Consider the following 24,931-nt stretch of genomic DNA (forward strand, 5'->3'; position numbering starts at 1 on the left):
CATGTTGTCAGCACACAACTCTCCCAGTCGTTGCCAGTCTTAGTAACTGGAGTCGCCACTTTTCAATCAAGGTCCCCCAAGGGTTGAGTGCACCCCGCTTGCCAACAGTATTCGGCATACCCGGACGGTCAACTATCCAAATGCTAGCCAAACCCGACAGCGCTAAACTTCGGTGATCTGACGGGAAACGATGCGCAAGGCCATTGGCCGTATGTGCATAATGTCTGCGAAATTTGTTGAGAATGTAATTAACAGCGAAGAAGTAATAAATTTGTCATGCATTACGTGCAATGTTTCACGCATCACAGTGTTTATAATGTCATATTTCCTCAACTATTTGTAGTACAATGAAATAATTTTGCAGGTACGTTCAGTGATATCTGTGAGTACTGTCTGTAAGATGTGTCGCGAATATTGTTTTATTAGTGAAGAAGCAATAAATTAAAACTTCATGCCCGATGCGGAAGTTTTACTGCTTGAACAGCGAAATGTAGTAAGGAATGAACTTTTCCCTTCCATATTTTGTAGGAGAAAATATTTCTTAAAGGTCTGAGATTATATGTAAAGTTTGCTGCGAGTCACTAAGTGCTCTCATTTTCGAATCTTGGGCTACACTTCTTTTTCACCCTCGCCCCTGCCCTTTGCCCAATAGCGATTCTTTCCGGACTGTAAGTGGCATGTGTACCTTCTCAGGTTGAAATCGGTCAAGTGATTTAAAGGGAGATTTGGAACATACATTTTTATTATACGTATACTGTGTATATGTGTGTGTTTTTAAGAATTTTCTAGAAAACATAAATAATAAATAATTACTGGTGATCGGATTCGAACTGGTGACCTACAGCGCGCCAATCGGCGAGACTAACAGCTAATCCACTTTCTATGCGGCGCAGCTAGCGGCAGTGTTACTAGCAATGAAGTCCTTGCTGGACATTCTTCTATATGTCCTGATTGTAGTACTGCTGTTATGTCCCGCTGTTCACATCCAAGCTCGAATTGTTTACAGTTGTGATGAATGAAATGGCCGTAGACGTTGTATGCAGCTGTGTGACAGTTCTCAACTCTTGGTTTACGTCTCAAGTCAGTTCCTTCCTATTAAGTTTTCCAGTGTTATTTCCATATGCACATGTTGTTGTTGTTGTGGTCTTCAGTCCCGAGACTGGTTTGATGCAGCTCTCCATGCTACTCTATCCTGTGCAAGCTTTTTCATCTCCCAGTACCTACTGCAACCTACATCCTTCTGAATCTGCTTAGTGTATTCATCTCTTGGTCTCCCTCTACGATTTTTACCCTCCACGCTGCCCTCCAATACTAAATTGGTGATCCCTTGATGCCTCAGAACATGTCCTACCAACCGATCCCTTCTTCTGGTCAAGTTGTGCCACAAACTTCTCTTCTCCCCAATCCTATTCAATACTTCCTCATTAGTTATGTGATCTACCCATCTAATCTTCAGCATTCTTCTGTAGCACCACATTTCGAAAGCTTCTATTCTCTTCTTGTCCAAACTATTTATCGTCCATGTTTCACTTCCATACATGGCTACACTCCATACGAATACTTTCAGAAATGACTTCCTGACACTTAAATCTATACTGGATGTTAACAAATTTCTCTTCTTCAGAAACGTTTTCCTTGCCATTGCCAGCCTACATTTTATATCCTCTCTACATCGACCATCATCAGTTATTTTGCTCCCCAAATAGCAAAACTCCTTTACTACTTTAAGTGCCTCATTTCCTAATCTAATTCCCTCAGCATCACCCGACTTAATTAGACTACATTCCATTATCCTTGTTTTGCTTTTGTTGATGTTCATCTTATATCCTCCTTTCAAGACACTGTCCATTCCATTCAACTGCTCTTCCAAGTCCTTTGCTGTCTCTGACAGAATTACAATGTCATCGGCGAACCTCAAAGTTTTTATTTCTTCTCCATGAATTTTAATACCTACTCCGAATTTTTCTTTTGTTTCCTTTACTGCTTGCTCAATATACAGATTGAACAACATCGGGGAGAGGCTACAACCCTGTCTTACTCCCTTCCCAACCACTGCTTCCCTTTCATGTCCCTCGACTCTTATAACTGCCATCTGGTTTCTGTACAAACTATAAATAGCTTTTCGCTCCCTGTATTTTACCCCTGCCACCTTTTGAATTTGAAAGAGAGTATTCCAGTCAACATTGTCAAAAGCTTTCTCTAAGTCTACAAATGCTAGAAATATAGGTTTGCCTTTCCTTAATCTTTCTTCTAAGATAAGTCGTAAGGTCAGTATTGCCTCACGTGTTCCAGTGTTTCTACGGAATCCAAACTGATCTTCCCCGAGGTTGGCTTCTACTAGTTTTTCCATTCGTCTGTAAAGAATTCGTGTTAGTATTTTGCAGCTGTGACTTATTAAGCTGATAGTTCGGTAATTTTCACATCTGTCAACACCTGCTTTCTTTGGGATTGGAATTATTATATTCTTCTTGAAGTCTGAGGGTATTTCGCCTGTTTCATACATCTTGCTCACCAGATGGTAGAGTTTTGTCAGGACTGGCTCTCCCACGGCCGTCAGTAGTTCCAATGGAATATTGTCTACTCCGGGGGCCTTGTTTCGACTCAGGTCTTTCAGTGCTCTGTCAAACTCTTCACGCAGTATCATATCTCCCATTTCATCTTCATCTACATCCTCTTCCATTTCCATAATATTATCCTCAAGTACATCGCACTTGTATAGACCCTCTATATACTCCTTCCACCTTTCTGCTTTCCCTTCTTTGCTTAGAACTGGGTTTCCATCTGAGCTCTTGATATTCATACAAGTCGTTCTCTTATCTCCAAAGGTCTCTTTAATTTTCCTGTAGGCGGTATCTATCTTACCCCTAGTGAGATAAGTCTCTACATCCTTACATTTGTCCGCTAGCCATCCCTGCTTAGCCATTTTGCACTTCCTGTCGATCTCATTTTTGAGACGTTTGTATTCCTTTTTGCCTGTTTCACTTACTGCATTTTTATATTTTCTCCTTTCATCAATTAAATTCAATATTTCTTCTGTTACCCAAGGATATCTACTAGCCCTCGTCTTTTTACCTACTTGATCCTCTGCTGCCTTCACTACTTCATCCCTCAAAGCTACCCATTCTTCTTCTACTGTATTTATTTCCCCCATTCCTGTCAATTGCTCCCTTATGCTCTCCCTGAATCTCTGTACAACCTCTGGTTCTTTTAGTTTATCCAGGTCCCATCTCCTTAAATTCCCACCTTTTTGCAGTTTCTTCAGTTTTAATCTACAGGTCATAACCAATAGATTGTGGTCAGAGTCCACATCTGCCCCTGGAAATGTCTTACAATTTAAAACCTGGTTCCTAAATCTCTGTCTTACCATTATATAATCTATCTGATACCTGTTAATATCTCCAGGGTTCTTCCATGTATACAACCTTCTTTTATGATTCTTAAACCAAGTGTTAGTTATGATTATGTTGTGCTCTGTGCAAAATTCGACCAGGCGGCTTCCTCTTTCATTTCTGTCCCCCAATCCATATTCACCTACTATGTTTCCTTCTCTCCCTTTTCCTACACTCGAATTCCAGTCACCCATGACTATTAAATTTTCGTCTCCCTTCACTATCTGAATAATTTCTTTTATTTCATCATACATTTCTTCAATTTCTTCGTCATCTGCAGAGCTAGTTGGCATATAAACTTGTACTACTGTAGTAGGCATGGGCTTCGTATCTATCTTGGCCACAATAATGCGTTCACTATGCTGTTTGTAGTAGCTTACCCGCATTCCTATTTTCCTATTCATTATTAAACCTACTCCTGCATTACCCCTATTTGATTTTGTGTTTATAACCCTGTAGTCACCTGACCAGAAGTCTTGTTCCTCCTGCCACCGAACTTCACTAATTCCCACTATATCTAACTTCAACCTATCCATTTCCCTTTTTAAATTTTCTAACCTACCTGCCCGATTAAGGGATCTGAAATTCCACGCTCCGATCCGTAGAACGCCAGTTTTCTATCTCCTGATAACGACATCCTCTTGAGTAGTCCCCGCCCGGAGATCCGAATGGGGGACTATTTTACCTCCGGAATATTTTACCCAAGAGGACGCCATCATCATGTAATCATACAGTAAAGCTGCATGCCCTCGGGAAAAATTATGCACATACGCACTTTAATTACTGTCTCCCGCAAAACATGAGCCTACGCACGCTTGTACTCTTATCTTGCACAGTTTTAATCATTATAATTCAAGCAGTGTTCAAAGGCACTTGTATGTTTGGCAGCACTCGGTTTGACTTGTTGCCTGTGCCAACTCGTCTCATGATCTTTGGCCGACGATCGTTTAGTGGATTATGTGGCGTTTTTAAAAGCATAAGTGGCTAATTGTGGCTAGTACTGTCAAATATTCACCCTCCATTGCTGGTGGCAGAATGACATCGAGCCTGTGGCCAGAGGTTACATGTACCTGTCGCACCGACCTCTGTGGACCTTCCCCTGCTCATTAGCGCTGTGATTCTCTCATTGTTACCCGCAACAGACGTTTGTAGTAGTGGGTGAATCCAATCTCTGTTTGTATTGAGACTTTTCTCTTTCGTGATGAAGTTATTGTCATGCTTATTAAATTCGACGACGTCCTCAACAAACGGGTGTGGTAGTTATTCTCATCAGCGAGAACCTAGTATCGGCGAATTTTGTTTCATAGTCGGTCTCACACAATGCCTGACAAAGGGCCGAGTTCTCCAAATGGCAAATGGTTCAAATGGCTCTGAGCACTATGGGACTTAACATCTGAGGTCATCAGTCCCCTAGAACTTAGAACTACTTAAACGTAACTAACCTAAGGACATCACACTCATCCATGCCCGAGGCAGGAATCGAACCTGCGACCGAAGCGCCTAGAACCGCTCGGCCACTCCGGCCGGCACCGAGTTCTCCATCTGTCGCTATTTGCAGCGCCGTTCAAGTTCGATTATCCTGTGACTACTGAATTATCCACTCATTCCAACATAGATTTTCAACGTATACATGGTATGCAGTATACTGCGTCACTGTAAGTTGTCCTTCAGGCTCTATCTTTCTGGCTGGCTGCGTTTGCTCAATTATGGCAGATTTCTTTTGTCACTCGGGGGATTTATGGCAGAAAGGTGGCGCCAGACGTTTCTTCTTCTGACTTATTACTTCACCAGGTGCTAAGTTTCGTGATACTTTTTATATCCCTGGCGGGGTACCTAGTGTACCTTAGAGCGCATTCCAGGTGTCAGAGCTTGCCTGGTGTTAGAACTCGTCCTCAAAGTGGTGCGGCTCGCAGATTCGCCTCACACACGTTACGAGTGTGTTAATCACACCTCTTTTCTCGCTCAGGTCATTATTTGAAATTTTGTGCTGGTACTGAATCTTGTTTGTAGGTTTGCGATTCACATTGCGGCTCAAATTCTCAGCAATCTTCGTAACCAGCACATCCGGGAGGAGTTGGTCCTTCTGTGCCTTTATACTACTGTAGAAGTCAAGTTTAGTGTCATTTACGATAGCACATTTGTTAAGAAGCAATACAAGTTTGTCGCCGGCCACCGTGGCCGAGTGGTTCTAGGCGCTTCTCTCTGGAACCGCGCGACTGCTACGGTCGCAGGTTCGAATCCTGCCTCGGGCATGGATGAGTGTGATCTCCTTAGGTTAGGTTTAAGTAGTTCTAAGTCTAGCGGACTGATGACATCAGATGTTGAGTTCCATAGTGCTCAGAGCCATTTGAACCGTTTTGAAAAAGTTTGTCTTCCAAAGCGCTGTGCCACAACCCAGCTGACAGAGCAGCAGTCTCATCAGCGGAAGAGGGCTGGTATGTGCTCGACTTGCAGTTCCGCCAGCACAGCAGTGTCAGGTGGCGGCGTTAACGTCTTAGGATGATCGTCGATCCGTGGACACTGGTGGCCTCCAGCTCTATGTGACGATCTCCAAAGTGCTCTCGTTGGCATCAAAGATTTCCACAAGGGAGTCACACCCCCCAGGTCCACCTGAAGTACTCACACTCAACATATAACACGTCAGCCTCAGTTGCAAATAGAAACCAGTCTTTGCCTAGGTTTCAGCCAAATTAATTTGCACTTCTTCAGAAGCTATTGACACTAAACTATTGCATGCCAAAGTTTGGCCATCTCAAGTATAAAGCTATAGCACAGTCTTAATCTACATTACTTAGCTGAAGAGAAACAGCAGGCCCCACTGTGAGGACGAGGTCGGTAGGCCGCGAGAGCTGCGCCGGAAGAAATCGCAGCGAGCAGCTATGTACTGAGAATCGCTGATGGTCATGCGCATGCGTGTGTGGAAATATAGATGCATAACAGTAGCTACCTTTGCGTTAGAAACTGGATTACTATAACCATTAAAACTGTTAATGGCGTAATATGTATAACCGAACTTACTTCTGAGGAGAACGAGGACCCTATAAGCGGATTCGGAGCCCGTAAGAAAGACTAGCTATTACTCGGCAACATTATTCCTCAGTTCTCAATACATTACTATTCGACTAAAGAAATTGAAGTAAGGCTTCGGTGACTGCAAAGGCAACGTAGCATCAGGGCCGGTGATGGAAAGGTTGAAAACCTTCGAAGAAGTTCTTATTTCTCAATTGTAGCTGGCCATTAAGTAGGTTTTCTTTATCAAGCAACAGGTGTTTAAAGATTTGCAACTCCTCAAGGGAGTCAAGCATAATGCCTTTAACATCGCAATTTAATAGCTCTGTGTTATTTGGTGGACTGGGAGCATGGGCCAATTGAACAAGGTGCTCGGCAAAATTCGAGCCACGCCTGCCATCACCACTTTTCGTGGGTATATGTTCTTTATATCTAGCTGAGAGGGCTCTCCCTGTCTGGCTGATGTAATAACTCGGGCAACCACTACGGGTGATTTTGCACACCCCAGAACGAGTTAATTTGTCATTGGTTTCCTTTAACGAGTGGACCAAGTTCTTCTTCAGGCTGTTATTCGTAGAATATGCAATCTTAAAGCCTTGGCGCTTTAAGAGTAGCTCTATTTTATAAGATGTTTTGTCTATGAAGGGCACCTCATCTACATCTAGTGTAGATGAGGTCGCAGTTTTTCTACATGTTTTCTTGTTAAAGAGCTTTCTCACAATTTCTGGTTTATATCCATATGCCATAACTTCTATGGTTTGTAACTCGTTCCCCACTGCGTCTGCTGAAAGAGGAAAAGCTAGCGCTCGGTGTATGCAAGAATGGAAGAAGGCCATTTTGTGGGCTTGGGGGTGTGTAGAGTCGGCTGAGATGATATTATCGGAAAAGGTATTTTTCCGAAAAATGTTAAACCTAATAGGGTTGTCCTCTATTACTCACATTCACCTGAAGTACCAGCATCGTTGTCGGCCTCAGGAATGGAATGAGCAGCAGCAGTGACATTCCCTCTCAAAGGTAGATGGCGGACAGCGTCCTAGTCACACAGACCGAGTCTCCAGCAGACCAGCAGGGTGACGGCGGCATCCACACCTCAGAAGTTGGCACTGCAACTGGCAGCAGCAGCGTCCTTCCAGCCACACTCGTGATCATCGTGCCGAGGGTCGACCTCCGTAGCATCCCCTCACACTGGGTAGCTGCAGCTGACATAAGGGCTGCGACTATACAATCCGCACTCAGCGATCAGCAACCACATTTGTTGGTGAGGTATTTATGTTGGTGCCTCCTGTGCGCTCTGCGGCGTTGGGGATGGCAGTGACATCACATTTCCTGTTTCCACTCGCTGACAGCTGTCCTAATGACTTCAGACTCTCGCATATTCACCTTTCACAGGCTTTTTTCTGCTGGTTCGGCACATGAATACTTACTGTTTCGTTGTACCTAGGCCTGCTAACGACACTCTACTTTGTCATTAGTGTGACGGAATCTCTCGGCTTGCTTGATGTTATTATGATTCGCTTGCGGACTTGACCACTCAGTCATTCCCCCTTGCAGCAATAGTTTCCGCATCTGCCACAACTCGTTCAGCATTTCCCCATAGCTGGCAGTCTACCAGTCATTCACACAGGCGGATCGGTTTCCAGGAGCTCCCAAAGTAGAACTTGGATGAATTTTAGTGTCCGCTGTGGGTACTATCCTGGGAAATAGCACATTTAATGCCGACACGGACAACATATTGTACAAGAAGGGGAATGGGATGGATTGTCAGCGGTAGAAGAGATGCCGGTTTTAAATGAAAATAGAAACTTAAACGAAACTTATACGATATTCTGCGATTATGGTATACAGAGTGGGTTAGACCTGCAGTACAGCGCGAAGGCTAATTGCCTGTCTAGGGCTTGGGGTGTAAATAACGAGGAATGGGGAAGAGGAGAATGGCAGTTCACGTCTATGGGCTGCTGGTCGCTCCTAGTGAGCAGTGCCAGGGCAGACGGCGCTGAGCCATTCACTCTGCCTGAAGTCTGGAAACCAAGAGAGAGAAACTAATTTGATCTGTACCCCAGCAGCCGCATTTATGACGGGCCTGCCATGCTCCCTATTGGCTAAACAGTTGCGTGGAATCGCCGGTCTATTCAGTAGCGACGCTGGAAAAGTGGCATGATGTCTTACGCAGTATCTTTCGCTACAGTGATCTGCCTCTGGCCTGAAAGGGCAGTCAGGCACGTAGGCGCCGATGAAGTTCTACTGGGAGAATATCTGAAAGATGTGACTTATACCCTGAAATACCTTTTTTAATAAATACCTAAATATCCTCAGACTGGATGCACAACACGCACGATCCGTCTTAGGAAGTCACCCAGCCATCCATCAATGTGGCTCAAAACAAAGAAGCTGCCGTTGATGTACCTGTACCATATTTAACGTGTTGCAATGTGGCAAGTCTGACCCCTGTCTTTTGATATGCTCGATGGCAAAAGTGGCAGCACTAGAGTAAGTGGTCTAGCCATAGCAATGCCTTTCAGATGCTAATTAAAGTCCTCATGGCACGTGGAACAGCATGTGATAAGATGATATGAAACATATGGGCGAAGTCCTGTGGGAAAGCGGAGCAGTTTACTCCAGGAGTCTTCAAGTGACACTTTGTTAAATAATGAAACAACTATAGCCGACATATAGATCACGAGAGAAATAAATGTGTTGATATTTAAAAATACTTTATATCGTTTATTTTCTTGTCACAGTTGCACAAATTTCTACGGCGTGACTAAAAAAACTAAGTGCGGACTTTCTATTATTTTAAAATAAGCAGAAAAGTATTGTACATAACTGTTGAATTTATCTATGTAGTTCCGTAAGCCACCTGTCCTGTCTTTACACGAACCACACATCAGAACACTGTGGTATGCAACTGTTGTCTATGACTTGAGTAGGTAGCTCATTCAGAGATGGGAGAAAGGGGAAAAGGGTGAAGAGAGGGAAGGGGAGAAAGAAGAGGGGCGAAGGATTTGGATAGGGAGAGGGAGCATGATGAAGCATGGGCATAACGGATTTTCGTTCAGAAAATGGTACACTAACTTCCGTAGAAGAGAAATGTTTAAGTGAAAATTACAGAAAATAAACATTATATAAAATAAAATTAACATTAAAATATTAAGAGCGCAGAAGAATATAAGTTAAAAAAAACTATGAAAGCTATGAATAACAAAATTGTGAAAGTGAATTAAGTGAAACAAGTAAAATTAAAAGGACGCGGTTTCTATTGTTTATTGCATTCGCTTGTGCTTGGTGGCGTGGTATGGCACGCAGGTTGTACAAAGTGTGCGGAAGTCAGTCTGCACGCCGGCTTGTTGCTAGGGAGGTTTGTGGGCCGATGCCCAGCCATCGTCTCTCCTCGGTGAGTGGGGCTGTTGCTCACGCAGAAGTTGTGTCGAGGTAGACGACTGGAAGGGGTCTTCGAAATTTCTAAAATATGTGCTTTTGATAAAATCGTTCTGGTCATTCAATGTATTACCAGGCTCATGTAAGCGGTAAGTAGAAATCTCAGTTCCTTACAACATTATCAGGAGGTGTCCCTTAGGTTCACTGTGGAGCACTTCCAAATGTGCATCAATGTTTCCGACAGAGTGCTTCGATGGTAAAAGACATTCACCAAACGCAGCGCTCTCTGAACTGTATTTGAAACGTCTTGTCTGTCTAATCTAAGTAAGCTTTAGGGTAGTTTCCACACTTCAGCTTATGCACACCTTCTGGCATGACTTTCGACGCCTTTGATCCAAGCGGTGCTTCAGTCTAAGACAATGTCATTAATTTTAACACTATGCAGAAACTGGTTCTACGAAAATGTAGTAATTACATCTGACACAAATCCTTCATAGTTCATTGACATGTACATGATTATCTTGTCTTCCTGTTCACCTATTAACGTGTGGCCATTGATATTACATTGTCGTCGTCTCTGAAAATTACATTGTGTTCATGACATACGTTCTACTATCTCTCCTTGCCTTCTCTTCCAATCTCCTTCACGCGACTTTTTTTCTCCCTTCACCTTCTTAACATCTTTTTCCCTTCGCCCCTTCCACAACCAGTTACCTCTCTAAGCTGTAGACCACAGCTGCATACAACAGATGACAGGTAATATGCCACTACACAGGTAAATTTAACGGTTATGTACAATACTTTTCTACTTGTCGTAAAATAATAGAAAGAACATATATAATTTTTACTTAGTTTTTACATCTTAAGGTGATCAGATGTCTTAGATCCTAGTTATATCATAAAAATTTGCAGCTGTGATGAAAAATTAGAAGATAGGTTTTTTTAAGAAATAAGAACAAAGCGTTTTTTGTTTCTTCAGCTTGTCAATGAAAAGTCCCGAGTCCGTTATGTATGTGACGGTGAGGAGGTCAAATGTTTCGACAATTTGTACATCAGTGAACCAGAAGCACTTACGATCAGTCTTAAAGGTACACCATCTTTGCTACTTGTCGCCAACCTACTCAACTATGGTGGTAGGGCTTCTGTGCTGCGCAACTTACTCTGCACGTATACTTCTTGGAGCATCTGAAAAAAAGGGCAGAAGGACACAGCCTCAGCCAAGAGTCAAAGTATTCGCCCCATAGTCAGGATGGAGATCAGGTAACCAGCACATCTGACACATTTCGCTACAAAGACGACAAAGTTATTCATCGTAATATTGTCCGGCTGTGTAGAATCGTCAACCCAGCTGGACATGCTGGATGTTTATATTCTGTCACTCACTCAGAGAAAACTGTAGAATTTACAGATGTGTCACTACTCATCCAATCAGAGAGCGGCGTTGCAAGGAATTTTTCTGTCGATGTAGTAGGAAAAGCCGTTGTTTAAACCACGGGCGGGCAACCGGCGGCCCTTGGGTCGTAGGCGACCCACGTTAAGTTTCAATCCGGCCAGCGTAAGCGTCCAGACGAATGCATTGAGGGATAATTTGCTGGCGCAGCGTTTCGGGAAAGGGGTCCCATTCATATCGGTGTGTCACCCACAAATGTTAACCTCACAGATCTTATAGTTTTGACTTTATGGCCTAAGAGCGCTGCTTTCATGTTACGAGGCGGCCCGCGAGCTCAAGTACATGTATCAAGTGCGCTGGATACCAAAGGTTGCCCCTGTCTGGTTTAAACTGTGAATGACATTACAAGCGAAATTTGATTACGACAGGATCCTTACTACAAAATGTAATAATTTGTACTCAGTTCCTAATGTGGTACACTAATGTTGCTTCTAACAACGTGGGATTATCTTGTTGTTGTATTTATGATTGAAGAAGTTGTTCACTTGAATGAGTCCTGCGATTATAATATCAAAGTCAGTCATTTCTCATTCCAAAATAAGAATAGATACGATTATTAAACACAAAAATTCCACCCAAGTGGTCCCTTCATGACCTTCACAGAGCATCTCTGTAATTAGCTGGTCTTCGTTGTGTCCTCCTCGTCCCTCTTTTTACTCTAATTCCAGCGATTGTGTTCGAAAGCTTCCTGTTTATCGTCTGCACCAGCAAGATTTAGTGCCTCATTTTCGATGAGTTTCTGATTCACACAGTTTCTTTTGCCTCGATACCACTTTTGCCTCACTGCACTCACAGCACCTATTTGACAACGTGAGTATAACGGAACAAGTAGTAAATCATTTGTCACTGGTAATCTCAACCTGCCTTCCAGACAAAAAGTGTCACAAACTCAACATATTCCACACGTCGTGTCATGGATACAGGCAGTTCGTTGTTGCGTCTGTCTGCATCTTGATCTTTCCTACACTTATAATTTTTACAGGCTGTCTTTTCTCTTCTATAATATGCTAAAATTGTCAGTTTTGCACGTTATTTAATGCCCGTATGATATCTTGTCTCATTTTGTCCTTCATACATATGACCCCGGACTGCATTAGCCTATACAAATTCGTTTGTTCACGATATTTTGGCACTTAGTGAATGGAAGCGAATATTACCGATACTTTTCTCCAGGCATTAATATATAATAACTTGAAAGCACAAACTTTTTCGGTATGTGTTAGCTATCCTTAAAACCTTTATGGAATTTTAACACGTTGATCATGACTTCAAAAAAATGTATTCCTTACAAAAACGATATAGTGGTTCAGATAAGCAACATATTTTTGCTGTTTGTCGAACTTTTCTCAAGTGTTCTGTTGATATATATCCTATCAGTTACACGACAGACACACAGTGTTCAGATAGGTTATCATTTAACTTTCGTAGGTCAACAAAAGACCACATATGGCTTAGGCGTGATAAAGCAAAATTTTTCTTGACCAATTATGATCTTAGCTTACGTATCAGCACTCCCTGCCACTGGTATTTCGTGGTCGTCTACATGGAAAATAACATTTACCACTACAAGAGTATCATGTTCGAGGAAACTGTAGTCCAACAATGAATAAGACATATATTAAAGTACGGGGTGGTTATAATTAAGCTTTCGCTACTTGAGACGCCCCCATGAAGAAAGAGGGATCGTAGTACAATGAATCGTTATCGAAAGCAACGAATAATCCATTGAAAGAAACACATTTTAATTTCCACATGAAAAAGGAACATTTGTTAATTGAGCTCAGTGTTTACGTTCCACGTTACAGAAGATGCTCAATGTGACAACCATCTGCATCCACAACAGCCTCGAATCGCACTAGAGACTGCTCTACTGCTGACCGAAACAACGGTGGACCATAGAACGGTCAGCTGTTGTCACACAGCTTGTGCACTGCTTGGTGGTCGCACATTGCGTCCGGCACTCTCTACCATGGCAACAGAAACTTCTTTAAAAAACTGTGACTCATTTAGCCTTCGGCCTCTCCCAGGAGAAATTCCCAAATAGCCAAATAATTCAAACCTACGAATCATGCTCTTCAAACCCGGTGCAGAAAGAGAACCTCACTGTGAAACTTCCTGGCAAGTTAAAACTGTGTGCCGGACCGAGACTCGAACTCGGGACCTTTGCCTTTCGCAGGCAAGTGCTCTACCAACTGAGCTACCCAAACACGACTCACGCCCCGTCCTCACAGCTTTACTTCCGCCAGTACCTCATTTCCTACCTTCCTAACTTTACAGAAGCTCTCCTGCGTACCAGGAGAGCTCCTGTAAAGTTTGGAAGGTAGGAAACATGGTACTGGCGGAAGTAAAGCTGTGAGGACGGGGCGTGAGTCGTGCTTGGGTAGCTCAGTTGGTAGAGCACTTGCCTGCGAAAGGCAAAGGTCCCGAGTTCGAGTCTCGGTCCGGCACACAGTTTTAATCTGCCAGGAAGTTTCATATCAGCGCACACTCCGCTGCAGAGTGAAAATCTCATTCTGGAAACCTCACTGCATTTCTCTAATGCGTCGATACTTGCATTACTGCTGTCGTGTTGATGAAACAACTTCATGAGTAAAGCCCTGCCGAATTTATCCAGACCGATGTTGACTCTCTGCATTTGCTGTGCACACTGAAGCTTGTGTTTCAACCCTGCGTCACCGTACGAGTACCAGCCTAACGGCAAGTCATGACGCCGACGCTACTAACAACGCAAATCGTGCAGCGCACAGTTTGAACATAATTTCTACAAAATCGATTACCCATACAGTAAATAGTTTTCCGTCTACGCGGGCTCAGGTAGCGAAAGTATAATTATAAGCTCCTTTGGATGTGAAAAGAAATTGGCTTTCTTAGGAATGGTTAACTAGGCCATCTTGGTCATGTATTTTTCGGTTTAGGTTCTCATAACAGACGGCAAGTCAGAGGTTATAGGATTCGTATCTTGTAAAACATGACACTCACGTAAATTTGACTCGCATTCGCAAGCTAAACACGATGAGGTGTGGATGAGAAGACGTCGTGTGCCTGCAGGTGGTGTGGATCGTCCGTGGCTGGCTGTGGGCAGCGCGCTGCTCTTCCTGCTGATGCGCTGGATGGCGTAGCCGTGACGTCACGCACGGCCGCCTAGTCGCGGAACGCAGCAGTCGGCGATGCAACATAGTTCTACCTGTACATTACATGTTCACCTAGTTTAAGTATCTTCTCTTCCATACGTTTAATTCATATATGTGACTGTTGTACGTTAATTAAATAGTTTCCTTTTGTAATTTCTATGAAATAAATACGGTACATACAAGAATATCGATTTTCTTTTCTTTTAATGGGTGTGTATGGTGTAATGACGTTCAGTAGGACGCGAATCCGCAGCTGCCTTTCAGATTCTGCATTCTGAGTGGCGTGTTTGCGACAGTACGTTTCTGCTACCTCAGAAAGCTCCTACTTGCGCTACAGGTGAAATGATGATGATGAGGTCCCATATTCCGAGAAGCGTTGGGAACGATGCAGGAGACCCGCACAGCCGACTAGGCAAGGTCCCAGCGAAGGTGCCTTCCTCCGACCGTAATGGCGATGAATGATGATGATGAAGACGACATAACAACACCCAGTCATTCCGAGGCCGGGAAAATCCCTGACCCCGCCGGGAATCGAACCCGCGACCCCGTGCGCGTGGAAGCGAGAACGCTGCCGCGAGACGACGAGCTGCGGACACAGGTGAAATACAACCTCTAAATCTACAGCTACACTGCCAGAAAAAAGATTAGTACACTTATAAGACGACGTCGATTTTGATCCGACGACGGCATATGCCACCTGGGGGATAGTAGCTGCGATGATATTGGTTTCAACATCGTTCGCCAACACACACCGTAGTGGCATAGTTATCAGAGCACCATTGTGTCTACCCTTTAATAGGGAATGTTTGCAGCCAGAAGGGTCAGTGTGGTAATTCCTGGCACTTCACAGACACATTCAGTCACGAAAAGCAATAACTAAGCAATATCATTCTGAATAGCAGGCAATACCCAACCGACAAAAACTGGACCATCAGCACACGGGCATTTCTGCTAGAGACGATGCTTGTTTGGGGGCTCAGTGTGGGGCAGACGTGCGAAGCAAGCAGGTAACCGTGTCACAGAGACGCACTCGTGCTTCCTACAGCCAACTGAGCGAATCTGAAAGGGGGTCAAACGGTGGCCTGCCGAGTGGCAGGAGCGACCCTTCGCAGAACTGTCATGCAAATTGGATGTGCTGCGTCAGCTGGACATTGGGGCCGAGCGGTTCTAGTCGCTTCGTCCTGGAACAGCGCTGCTGCTACGGTCGCAGGTACAAGTCCTGCCTCGGGCATGGATGTGTGTGATGGGCTTGTGTTAGTTAGGTTTAAGTAGTTCTAAGTCTATGGGACTGATGACCTCAGATGTTAAGTCCCATAGTGCTCAGCCATTTGAACCATTTGTGCTGCGTCAGTTGTGCGGCGGTGCTTGTATCAGAGGTCACGTGAACATTCTCACACCCTTAGACTATGTTTTGGACGTCCACGCAGTACAGACGCTCTCCGGGATCGTCGCATTGCAAGGGCAACAATGGCTGATCATACAGCTACCACAGCAAAGATAATAGAGCCTGTGAGCTCAGTCGTGTGATCGCGAACTGTTGCGAACCGCTTGTTAGCAGTTGGACTACGGACGTCCACACCTCTAGCCTGTCTTCCATTCGCGCCACAGCATCAACGTGTACGGCTCGACTGTGCAGTCGGATGATCACTTGGAAGACGGAAGGGCGTGCTTTGGTCTTCAGTAGCGAAAGCAGATTCTGCCTGCATGCAAGTGGTGGTCATTTGCGTGTATGACGTAGACCTGGTGGCCGCTGTCTCGTAGAGTACGTTCGTCCGACACACACTGGTCTCATCCCAGTCCTTATGACCTGGGTTGCAGTAAACAACAAATCTCCTTCACCTTTGGTGTTTCTGGAGAGGCCACTAACCAGCTCTCGGTATGTGCAGAATGTTGTTAGACACGTTCTTTTGCCGTTCTTGCAACAGGAAGGTGGTGTGTTGTTCTAACAGGATAATGCTCACCCACACACTGCCCGTGAAACTCAACGTGCTCTGCAAGACGTGCAGCAACTTCCCTGGCCAGCACGATCTCCTGATGTGCCTCCACCCGAGCACGCTTCGGATATGAATAAGAAGTGACTCGAGCGACCCGTCAGCAAACAACTATTATAGAAGTGTGTGAACATGTACAGCAGGTGTGGCATTACATGCAGTGTTCGCCATATGAAGGAGCAACTGGATGCCAGAGTCAGCACCACCCATGTAGGCTACGCCACGTACTAATGTGGGTGTTTCAGCACGGGTCAACACCTGGTACCTCAGAACCGCTGTGAGTGTGTGGGTTTGCCGGCCGCGGTGGTCTAGCGGTTCTAGGCGCTCAGTCCGGAACCGCGCGGCTGCTGCGGTCGCAGGTTCGAATCCTGCCTCGGGCATGGATGTGTGTGATGTCCTTAGGTTAGTTAGATTTAACTAGTTCTAAGTTCTAGGGGACTAATGACCTGAGAAGTTGAGTCCCATAGTGCTCAGAGCCATTTGAACCATTTTCAACCAGTGTGTGGGTTTTATTTTGTCAAGTTGCACAATGGAGTGATACAACAAGTACCCTTTGGCTCCTGCAAGAAACTATTTCTACCTCACACTACTACAGAAGTCAGACAGATGCTCATAATGCACCAACAAGAACTGCTTGAAAAACATTCAGCAACAGAGACAGGCCTCCCATCGGGCTGGCTGCCTCTTTAGAACGAAAATTCCTGTGCCCGTCATGTTGTGTACCCCAGCCTCCACTTTTTCAACCTCGGTGCGCCTTGCGATTTACTTATTAGATTTTCATATCGCTTACATGAATTCATGCAAAATTGACTCTACCTTAACGAGTTTGGGTTCGAATGAAGCGTCTTGATGTGCAGAATACGATTGTGAGGACAGAACATGTAAGAAATAGAGGTCAGGACACCACACCACATTACACCGCTTGTGCCACTGATGTGTCAATGCAATAATTTCATGCACTCAATATGCACTATTGCAACAATAAATCTCGAGTGAATTGGAAACCTCTAAAAGCATGTATTAATTTATTTCTTGCTGTGTATATTCTGCAAGCGACATCATGGTTAGTCTTCATGTGAGCTCGAATCGAATTAGCGTGCATGGTCTTTTCACGAGATGTACAGGGGATGAGTATAATGTCCTCAATTTTCCTACCTTCAGTTAAGTTGGTTGTTGTTGTTGTTGTAGTCTTCAGTCCTGAAACTGGTTTGATGCAGCTCTCCATGCTACTCTATCCTGTGCAAGCTTCTTCATCTCTCAGTACCTACTGCAACCTTCATCCTTCTGAATCTCCTTAGTGTATTCATCTCTTGGTCTCCCTCTACGATTTTTACCCTCCACGCTGCCCTCCAATACTAAATTGGTGATCCCTTGATGCCTCAGAACATGTCCTACCAACCGATCCCTTCTTCTGGTCAAGTTGTGCCACACACTTCTCTTCTCCCCAATCCTATTCGATACTTCCTCGTTAGTTATGTGATCTACCCATCTAATCTTCAGCATTCTTCTGTAGCACCACATTTCGAAAGCTTCTATTCTCTTCTTGTCCAAACTATTTATCGTCCATGTTTCACTTCCATACATGGCTACACTCCATACAATTACTTTCAGAAATGACTTCCTGGCTCTTAAATCTATACTCGATGTTAACAAATTTCTCTTCTTCAGAAACGCTTTCCTTGCCATTGCCAGTCTACATTTTATATCCTCTCTACTTTGACCATCATCAGTTATTTTGCTCCCCAAATAGCAAAACTCCTTTACTACTTTAAGTGCCTCATTTCCTAATCTAATTCCCTCAGCATCACCCGACTTAATTAGACTACATTCCATTATCCTTGTTTTGCTTTTGTTGATGTTCATCTTATATCCTCCTTTCAAGACACTGTCCATTCCATTCAACTGCTCTTCCAAGTCCTTTGCTGTCTCTGACAGAATTACAATGTCATCGGCGAACCTCAAAGTTTTTATTTCTTCTCCATGAATTTTAATACCTACTCCGAATTTTTCTTTTGTTTCCTTTACTGCTTGCTCAATATACAGATTGAACAACATCGGGGAGAGGCTACAACCCTGTCTTACTCCCTTCCCAGGCACTGCTTCCCTTTCATGTCCCTCGACTCTAATAACTGCCATCTGGTTTCTGTACAAATTGTAAATAGCCTTTCGCTCCCTGTATTTTACCCCTGCCACCTTTAGAATGTGAAAGAGAGTATTCCAGTCAACATTGTCAATAGTTTTCTCTAAGTCTACAAATGCTAGAAACGTAGGTTTGCCTTTCCTTAATCTTTCTTCTAAGATAAGTCGTAAGGTCAGTATTGCCTCACGTGTTCCAGTGTTTCTCCGGAATCCAAACTGACCTTCCCCGAGGTTGGCTTCTACTAGTTTTTCCATTCGTCTGTAAAGAATTCGTGTTAGTATTTTGCAGCTGTGACTTATTAAACTGATAGTTCGGTAATTTTCACATCTGTCAACACCTGCTTTCTTTGGGATTGGAATTATTATATTCTTCTCGAAGTCTGAGGGTATTTCGCCTGTCTCATAGATCTTGCTCACCAGATGGTAGAGTTTTGTTAGGACTGGCTCTCCCAAGGCCGTCTGTAGTTCCAATGGAATGTTGTCTACTCCAGGGGTCTTGTTTCGACTCAGGTCTTTCAGCGCTCTGTCAAACTCTTCACGCAGTATCGTATCTCCCATTTCATCTTCATCTACATCCTCTTCCATTTCCATAATATTGTCCTCAAGTACATCGCCCTTGTATAGACCCTCTATATACTCCTTCCACCTTTCTGTTTTCCCTTATTTGCTTAGAACTGGGTTTCCATCTGAGCTCTTGATATTCATACAAGTCGTTCTCTTATCTCCAAAGGTCTCTTTAATTTTCTTGTAGGCAGTATCTATCTTACCCCTAGTGAGACAAGCCTCTACATCCTTACATTTGTCCGCTAGCCATCCCTGCTTAGCCATTTTGCACTTCCTGTCGATCTCATTTTTGAGACGTTTGTATTCCTTTTTGCCTGCTTCATTTACTGCGTTTTTGTATTTTCTCCTTTCATCAATTAAATTCAATATCTCTTCTGTTACCCAAGGATTTCTACTAGCCCTCGTCTTTTTACCTACTTGATCGTCTGCTGCCTTCACTACTTCATCCCTCAGAGCTACCCATTCTTCTTCTACTGTATTTCTTTCCCCCATTCCTGTCAATTGTTCCCTTATGCTCTGCCTGAAACTCTGTACAACTTCTGGTTCTTTCAGTCTATCCAGGTCCCATCTCCTTAAATTCCCACCTTTTTGCAGTTTCTTCAGTTTCAATCTACAGGTCATAACCAATAGATTGTGGTCAGAGTCGACATCTGCCCCTGGAAATGTCTTACAATTTAAAATCTGGTTCCTAAATCTCTGTCTTACCATTATATAATCTATCTGATACCTTTTAATATCTCCAGGGTTCTTCCATGTATACAACCTTCTTTCATGATTCTTAAACCAAGTGTTAGCTATGATTATGTTGTGCTCTGTGCAAAATTCTACCAGGCGGCTTCCTCTTTCATTTCTTAGCCCCAATCCATATTCACCTACTACGTTTCCTTCTCTCCCTTTTCCTACACTCGAATTCCAGTCACCCATGACTATTAAATTTTCGTCTCCCTTCACTATCTGAATAATTTATTTTATTTCATCATACATTTCTTCAATTTCTTCGTCATCTGCAGAGCTAGTTGGCATATAAACTTGTACTACTGTAGTAGGTGTGGGCTTCGTATCTATCTTGGCCACAATAATGCGTTCACTATGCTGTTTGTAGTAGCTTACCCGCGTACCTATTTTCCTATTCATTATTAAACCCACTCCTGCTTTACCCCTATTTGATTTTGTGTTTATAACCCTGTAGTCACCTGACCAGAAGTCTTGTTCCTCCTGCCACTGAACTTCACTAATTCCCACTATATCTAACTTTAACCTATCCATTTCCCTTTTTAAATTTTCTAACCTACCTGCCCAATTAAGGGATCTGACATTCCACACTCCGATCCGTAGAACGCCAGTTTTCTTTCTCCTGATAACGACATCCTCTTTAGTAGTCCCCGCTCGGAGATCCGAATGGGGGACTATTTTACCTCCGGAATATTTTACTACTGAAAAGGCTGCTGCCCCTCTTCAGGAACCACACGTTTGTGTGGCCTCTCAACAGATACCCCTCCGTTGTGGTTAATGGGGGGGTTAAGTTGGTTATGTCCACCAAATCGACAGTGGTTCTGTAAAAAGGCTAGTTGAAAACTGCTATTAACTTGTTGGGTGACAAATCCTCAGAGACAAATATTAAACTACGAAAAGCGATCGCTACCTTGAAAAGTGCAACATTTTAGTTCATTCTTCTGAAATTTACTCTAAGAGTATGAAGCCAAATGTCGTTTGTTGAACTGAAATTACTTGAAATCAAGATGGAGGCAAACTACATAGTTCTTACACAGCCCAGTGACCACCATGTTTTTAAAACTCCGAGACTGAATAATTATTAAAAGTAAGAATTAAGAAACTGTAAACTGTTTGAAGCAAATTTACCATTCATAACCAAAGAGCAACCACAACCATTGCTACATGTAAAATAATAGCTTCATTATCCAGTGAACACTTCACAAAATTCTACGAGCGTCAAAAAATGTTGTATTTGAAATCGCATGTTAGACACATAACATTGACTATTCAACGACAAAGAAATCAGGAACAAGAAATATCTTAAGGTAAATGAGGGCTAGAAAGCTGCTGTGCCGTCGAAAACTGTGACGTCAAATAAATTCAAACCAGTTCTTTACATCTCTGACCATGTACGAGTAGATTAACAGGGCTCACCAGGATGCCTGCAGAAGACATTGTTCACACTACAGCTCTGGCTCAAATACTTCTATCACTATTATCACCGAAAAATCTTGCATTCCGTGACCCATAATTTTCAGAGACGACTTGCCTATGTCTGCTCAAAAGTCGTATCACATTCTGTCTGATTCGACGCACTTTTAGACGGTTTTGCATATTCACTTCTTCAGACATGAACACAACATCCACGTCCCCACTGAATGACCGAGCGAGGTGGCGCAGTGGTTAGACACTGGACTCGCATTCGGGAGGACGACGGTTCAATCCCGCGTCCGGCCATCCTGATTTAGGTTTTCCGTGATTTCCCTAAATCACTCCAGGCAAATGCCGGGATGGTTCTCCTGAAAGGGCACGGCCGACTTCCTTCTCCAGCCTTCCCTAATCCGATGAAACCGATGACCACGCTGTCTGGTCTCCTTCCCCAAACAACCAACCAACCAACCCACTGAATGATATTCTCTCTGCGACATTTTCATCCAAAAAAGTAGGAAAGGAAAACCCTTTGTGAATCCTCGGCTTGTCTGATTAAATGTTCGAGAATTGAATTTTGAAAAACACGTTCACTAGGAATATTACAGTCATTTCCAATTATATGTATATTCTTTCGTATCCTTTTACAGTAACTAATTAATACACCTTCATTTATGTGGTTTTAAGGATTCATAACATTACCCCTATGTTATTATCGATACTTCGTTAGTCAAATTTTTGTGAAGAGTTTAAGATTTTTGTAGGTTTTATATGTTAATTAAAGGAGGCGGTATGTAGGCTCATTCTTCCAGGAACGAACTCTCTCGGAATTTGAGAAGAAAATCACTGCGTGAAGCAGAACATACCTCTTGTAGCCAGTGGTGGATTTACCAGCAGTTTGGTCTCAAATTTTTTTTATTTTCACGTCTTCCGGAATTTAAAAAGAGACATATCTATATACCTAAATGTTATTAGGTCCACACAAACAATTCAGCATGTAATATGTTACACCTCTTAAATAAATTTCCTTCAATCTGCCTAGTCGCGTGCGATTGCGTCGCGGGAACGAGTGAATACGGTTCGCTAAGTGAGTCTGGCTGAACTGACTGCACTAGCGCGGCGCGGCCGCTGTGGGCGACGAAGGGGTGGGGGGAGAAAGGGGGGGGGGTTGTGGTGTTGTAGGCATACACCGCGTGCTGGCATTGAGTTCGAGAGAGAGGTAGAGCGACGATACAAACGGCGAAGTCCCGTCCCGTCAAAAAACAAAAGATGAGCCGTCTCGGTTGATTGCGTTCTGTAATTTCTAATACTATTTGCGACGATAACTTGACGATTCGCGAGGTGGTTGCTCGAAACGGCCTTGCCCCCACATTAAAGGTGTCAAGGGGAGAGGAATGATAAGGGGAAGCCAGCGTCTACTGCTTGCAATGGTGCTAGGACCATTACCCATAACGATGTGTGCAATACCACTTCCGGTCTAATGGTAGCATAACGTTGGCAACGCTCGGAGACAATCGAATATCTTTCAACAAGTGCCGATTTTCTCTGCTTGTGCCAGGACAAGCGCAATCAAGTTATCGTGGCCAAATAATACATATGAATATTTCTCTGGCACATTTTTCTGGTTGTGTGCTGTAATTTTTAAAAGCGTTTCGTGGATTGTATAAATAATTTAATATGGGAACATCACCGGTGCAAACTTATAGTAGGTACGTATTCACAATGTGTTACAATAAATCATCCGCGACGTATCAGTAAGACCGTCTGCGAAGAGTATATTCTCATGATGGATCATAAAGACTTAAAACAGGTTGGAGACGAGACAAGAAGGGGGAAACATTTTTCCTTAATCACCTGTTCAACACCAGATATAACACATGTATACGAACTTAATGTCGTCATTTGATACGTTTCGGAAACAGGTGAAACGTGTGAAAGATTTCTCAAGAGTTTGCCCTCAGTGGGACATAAAGCTGAAGAAATGTCTCTTGCCGTTATTTCGGAACTCGAAACACTGGACATAAATACTGAATACTGTCGTGGGCAATCATATGATAATGCCGCGAAACGTGTCTGATGTGTACGATGGCTTACAGGCTAGAATTCAAAAGCCAAGCACTTTTTTTTTCGTTCCTTGCTCTGCCCACTTCTTAAATTCACTGGCAAACTACGGGTACTGAATCTTACACAGAAGTTTGTCGCTTCTTCTTATTGGTTCAAGAAATCTGCGTCTATTTTTTAAACTTTCGGAAATAACTGAAGTCAACAAAGTGAGAACGCTAAAGAGAGTAAATTTGACACGTTGGTTGAGCTAGAGAGGACACATGTAGAAGTGTGAGAAGTTCTTGGCACGAAGTCCTTACAGCTTTGGAATCAATCAAGGATGATTTACCGAAAAGCCCCTACCTCGAAACGAAACGAAGAGAGTACTTTTGAGTTTAGAAAAACTGGAAACGGCGGTAATGGTAATTGTGTGGAATGTTTTTTTGGGAAGAATAAACAAAGGGAATGTTCAAATTCAGATTTTCACCGTAGATTTGATCACTGTTGTCGATCTTTACGAATCTCTTTGCAAGTTTTTCGTAGAAATAACGAAAAAATTTTAAGTATTTCGATGGAAAAAGCGATGGAATTAAGCGTGTCGAAGCAGTATACGAAAGACATGGGAAAAACACAACCGAAAAGGAAAGAAATCTATAATGAAACACCCGATGAAAAAATGAGAATGGCTGTGAGTGATACTTTCTGGCTTAACACATTTCTCGTCCTCATTGACAGACTCGGTTCAGAATTAAAATGGAAAATGACAGGAGGTCTACAACAGGTTCATTGAAACGTTTTCATTTCCGACCAAAATGAGTGAAGTGTCATCATCAACCGCTGCGGAAAAAGCCCTTTTCTTGCAAAAAAAGTATCCTAATGATTTAGAGACCGACTTAGTTCTAGAATTCTCACATTTTCAATTCCACCCTTCTTCTGGAAGATTTTCGTTAAAACCAGATTCTGGATCTTTGAGAAGACTCTCTTCGTTCCAGCGAAAATAGAATTTGCAAAATGTTTATCCAAACTTGGATATTGCAGTTCGCACGGCTCTGAGTACGCCAGCGGCTAATTGTTCGGGCGAGAGAAGCTTTTTTTCCTTAAAACGGGTAAAAATGTAAATGTCGTGTGACTAGAGCCTCCCGTCGCAACTTGCGATGGGTATGAAATGATGATGATTAGGACAACCCAACACCCAGTCCCTGAGAAAATCTCCGATCCAGCCGGGAATCGAACCTGGGGTGTCATCATCAGCCGGATTGTTACGAGGTAATTGAATATGCTGTGTTTAAACTGTAAGTAATAAAAATTATTTAACTACGATTACCGAATGCACATTATTGGGTAAGTAGTATTAAGCATAGCTTACCCCACCTTATTCGTAGTAAATGACTGAGCGTTTATTAGCTCAGAAATATACCCAGAAACTATTTTTGTGCAATTTTAACTAAATCATTGTGTTGTAAAAATGATCTAGGAACTGACAAACCGATCCCCTAGTTCACAGGCATACTAATAAGGTGGTGTAATTGGGACTATAGCGCACAAATAATGAAGCTAAAATTTCATTGACAAAAAGTTGTAATTAATATAATTGTGAAATTGGGTATCGATTTGTAGAGGTCGATAGGGGTGGCAAAATTTGAATGGCCTATGAGGGGTAAATAAGTAAATCCGTCACTGACTGTGGCGTCTACCACT

General features: G+C 43.2%; 1 protein-coding gene across 1 annotated transcript in view; it reads left to right on the top strand.

Moving 5' to 3' along the window:
* Window positions 1-14,342, top strand: part of LOC126434484 (tenascin-like) — a 172,203-nt gene extending 157,861 nt beyond the window's left edge. Inside the window, exon 9 of the mRNA XM_050090456.1 lies at window positions 14,272-14,342. Coding sequence (XP_049946413.1) covers window positions 14,272-14,342 — 71 coding nt within the window. The remainder of the gene's footprint in view (window positions 1-14,271) is intronic.
* Window positions 14,343-24,931: the final 10,589 nt, after the last annotated feature.

Source organism: Schistocerca serialis, chromosome 1 (assembly GCF_023864345.2).
Source record: "Schistocerca serialis cubense isolate TAMUIC-IGC-003099 chromosome 1, iqSchSeri2.2, whole genome shotgun sequence".
Classification (NCBI taxonomy): domain Eukaryota; kingdom Metazoa; phylum Arthropoda; class Insecta; order Orthoptera; family Acrididae; genus Schistocerca; species Schistocerca serialis.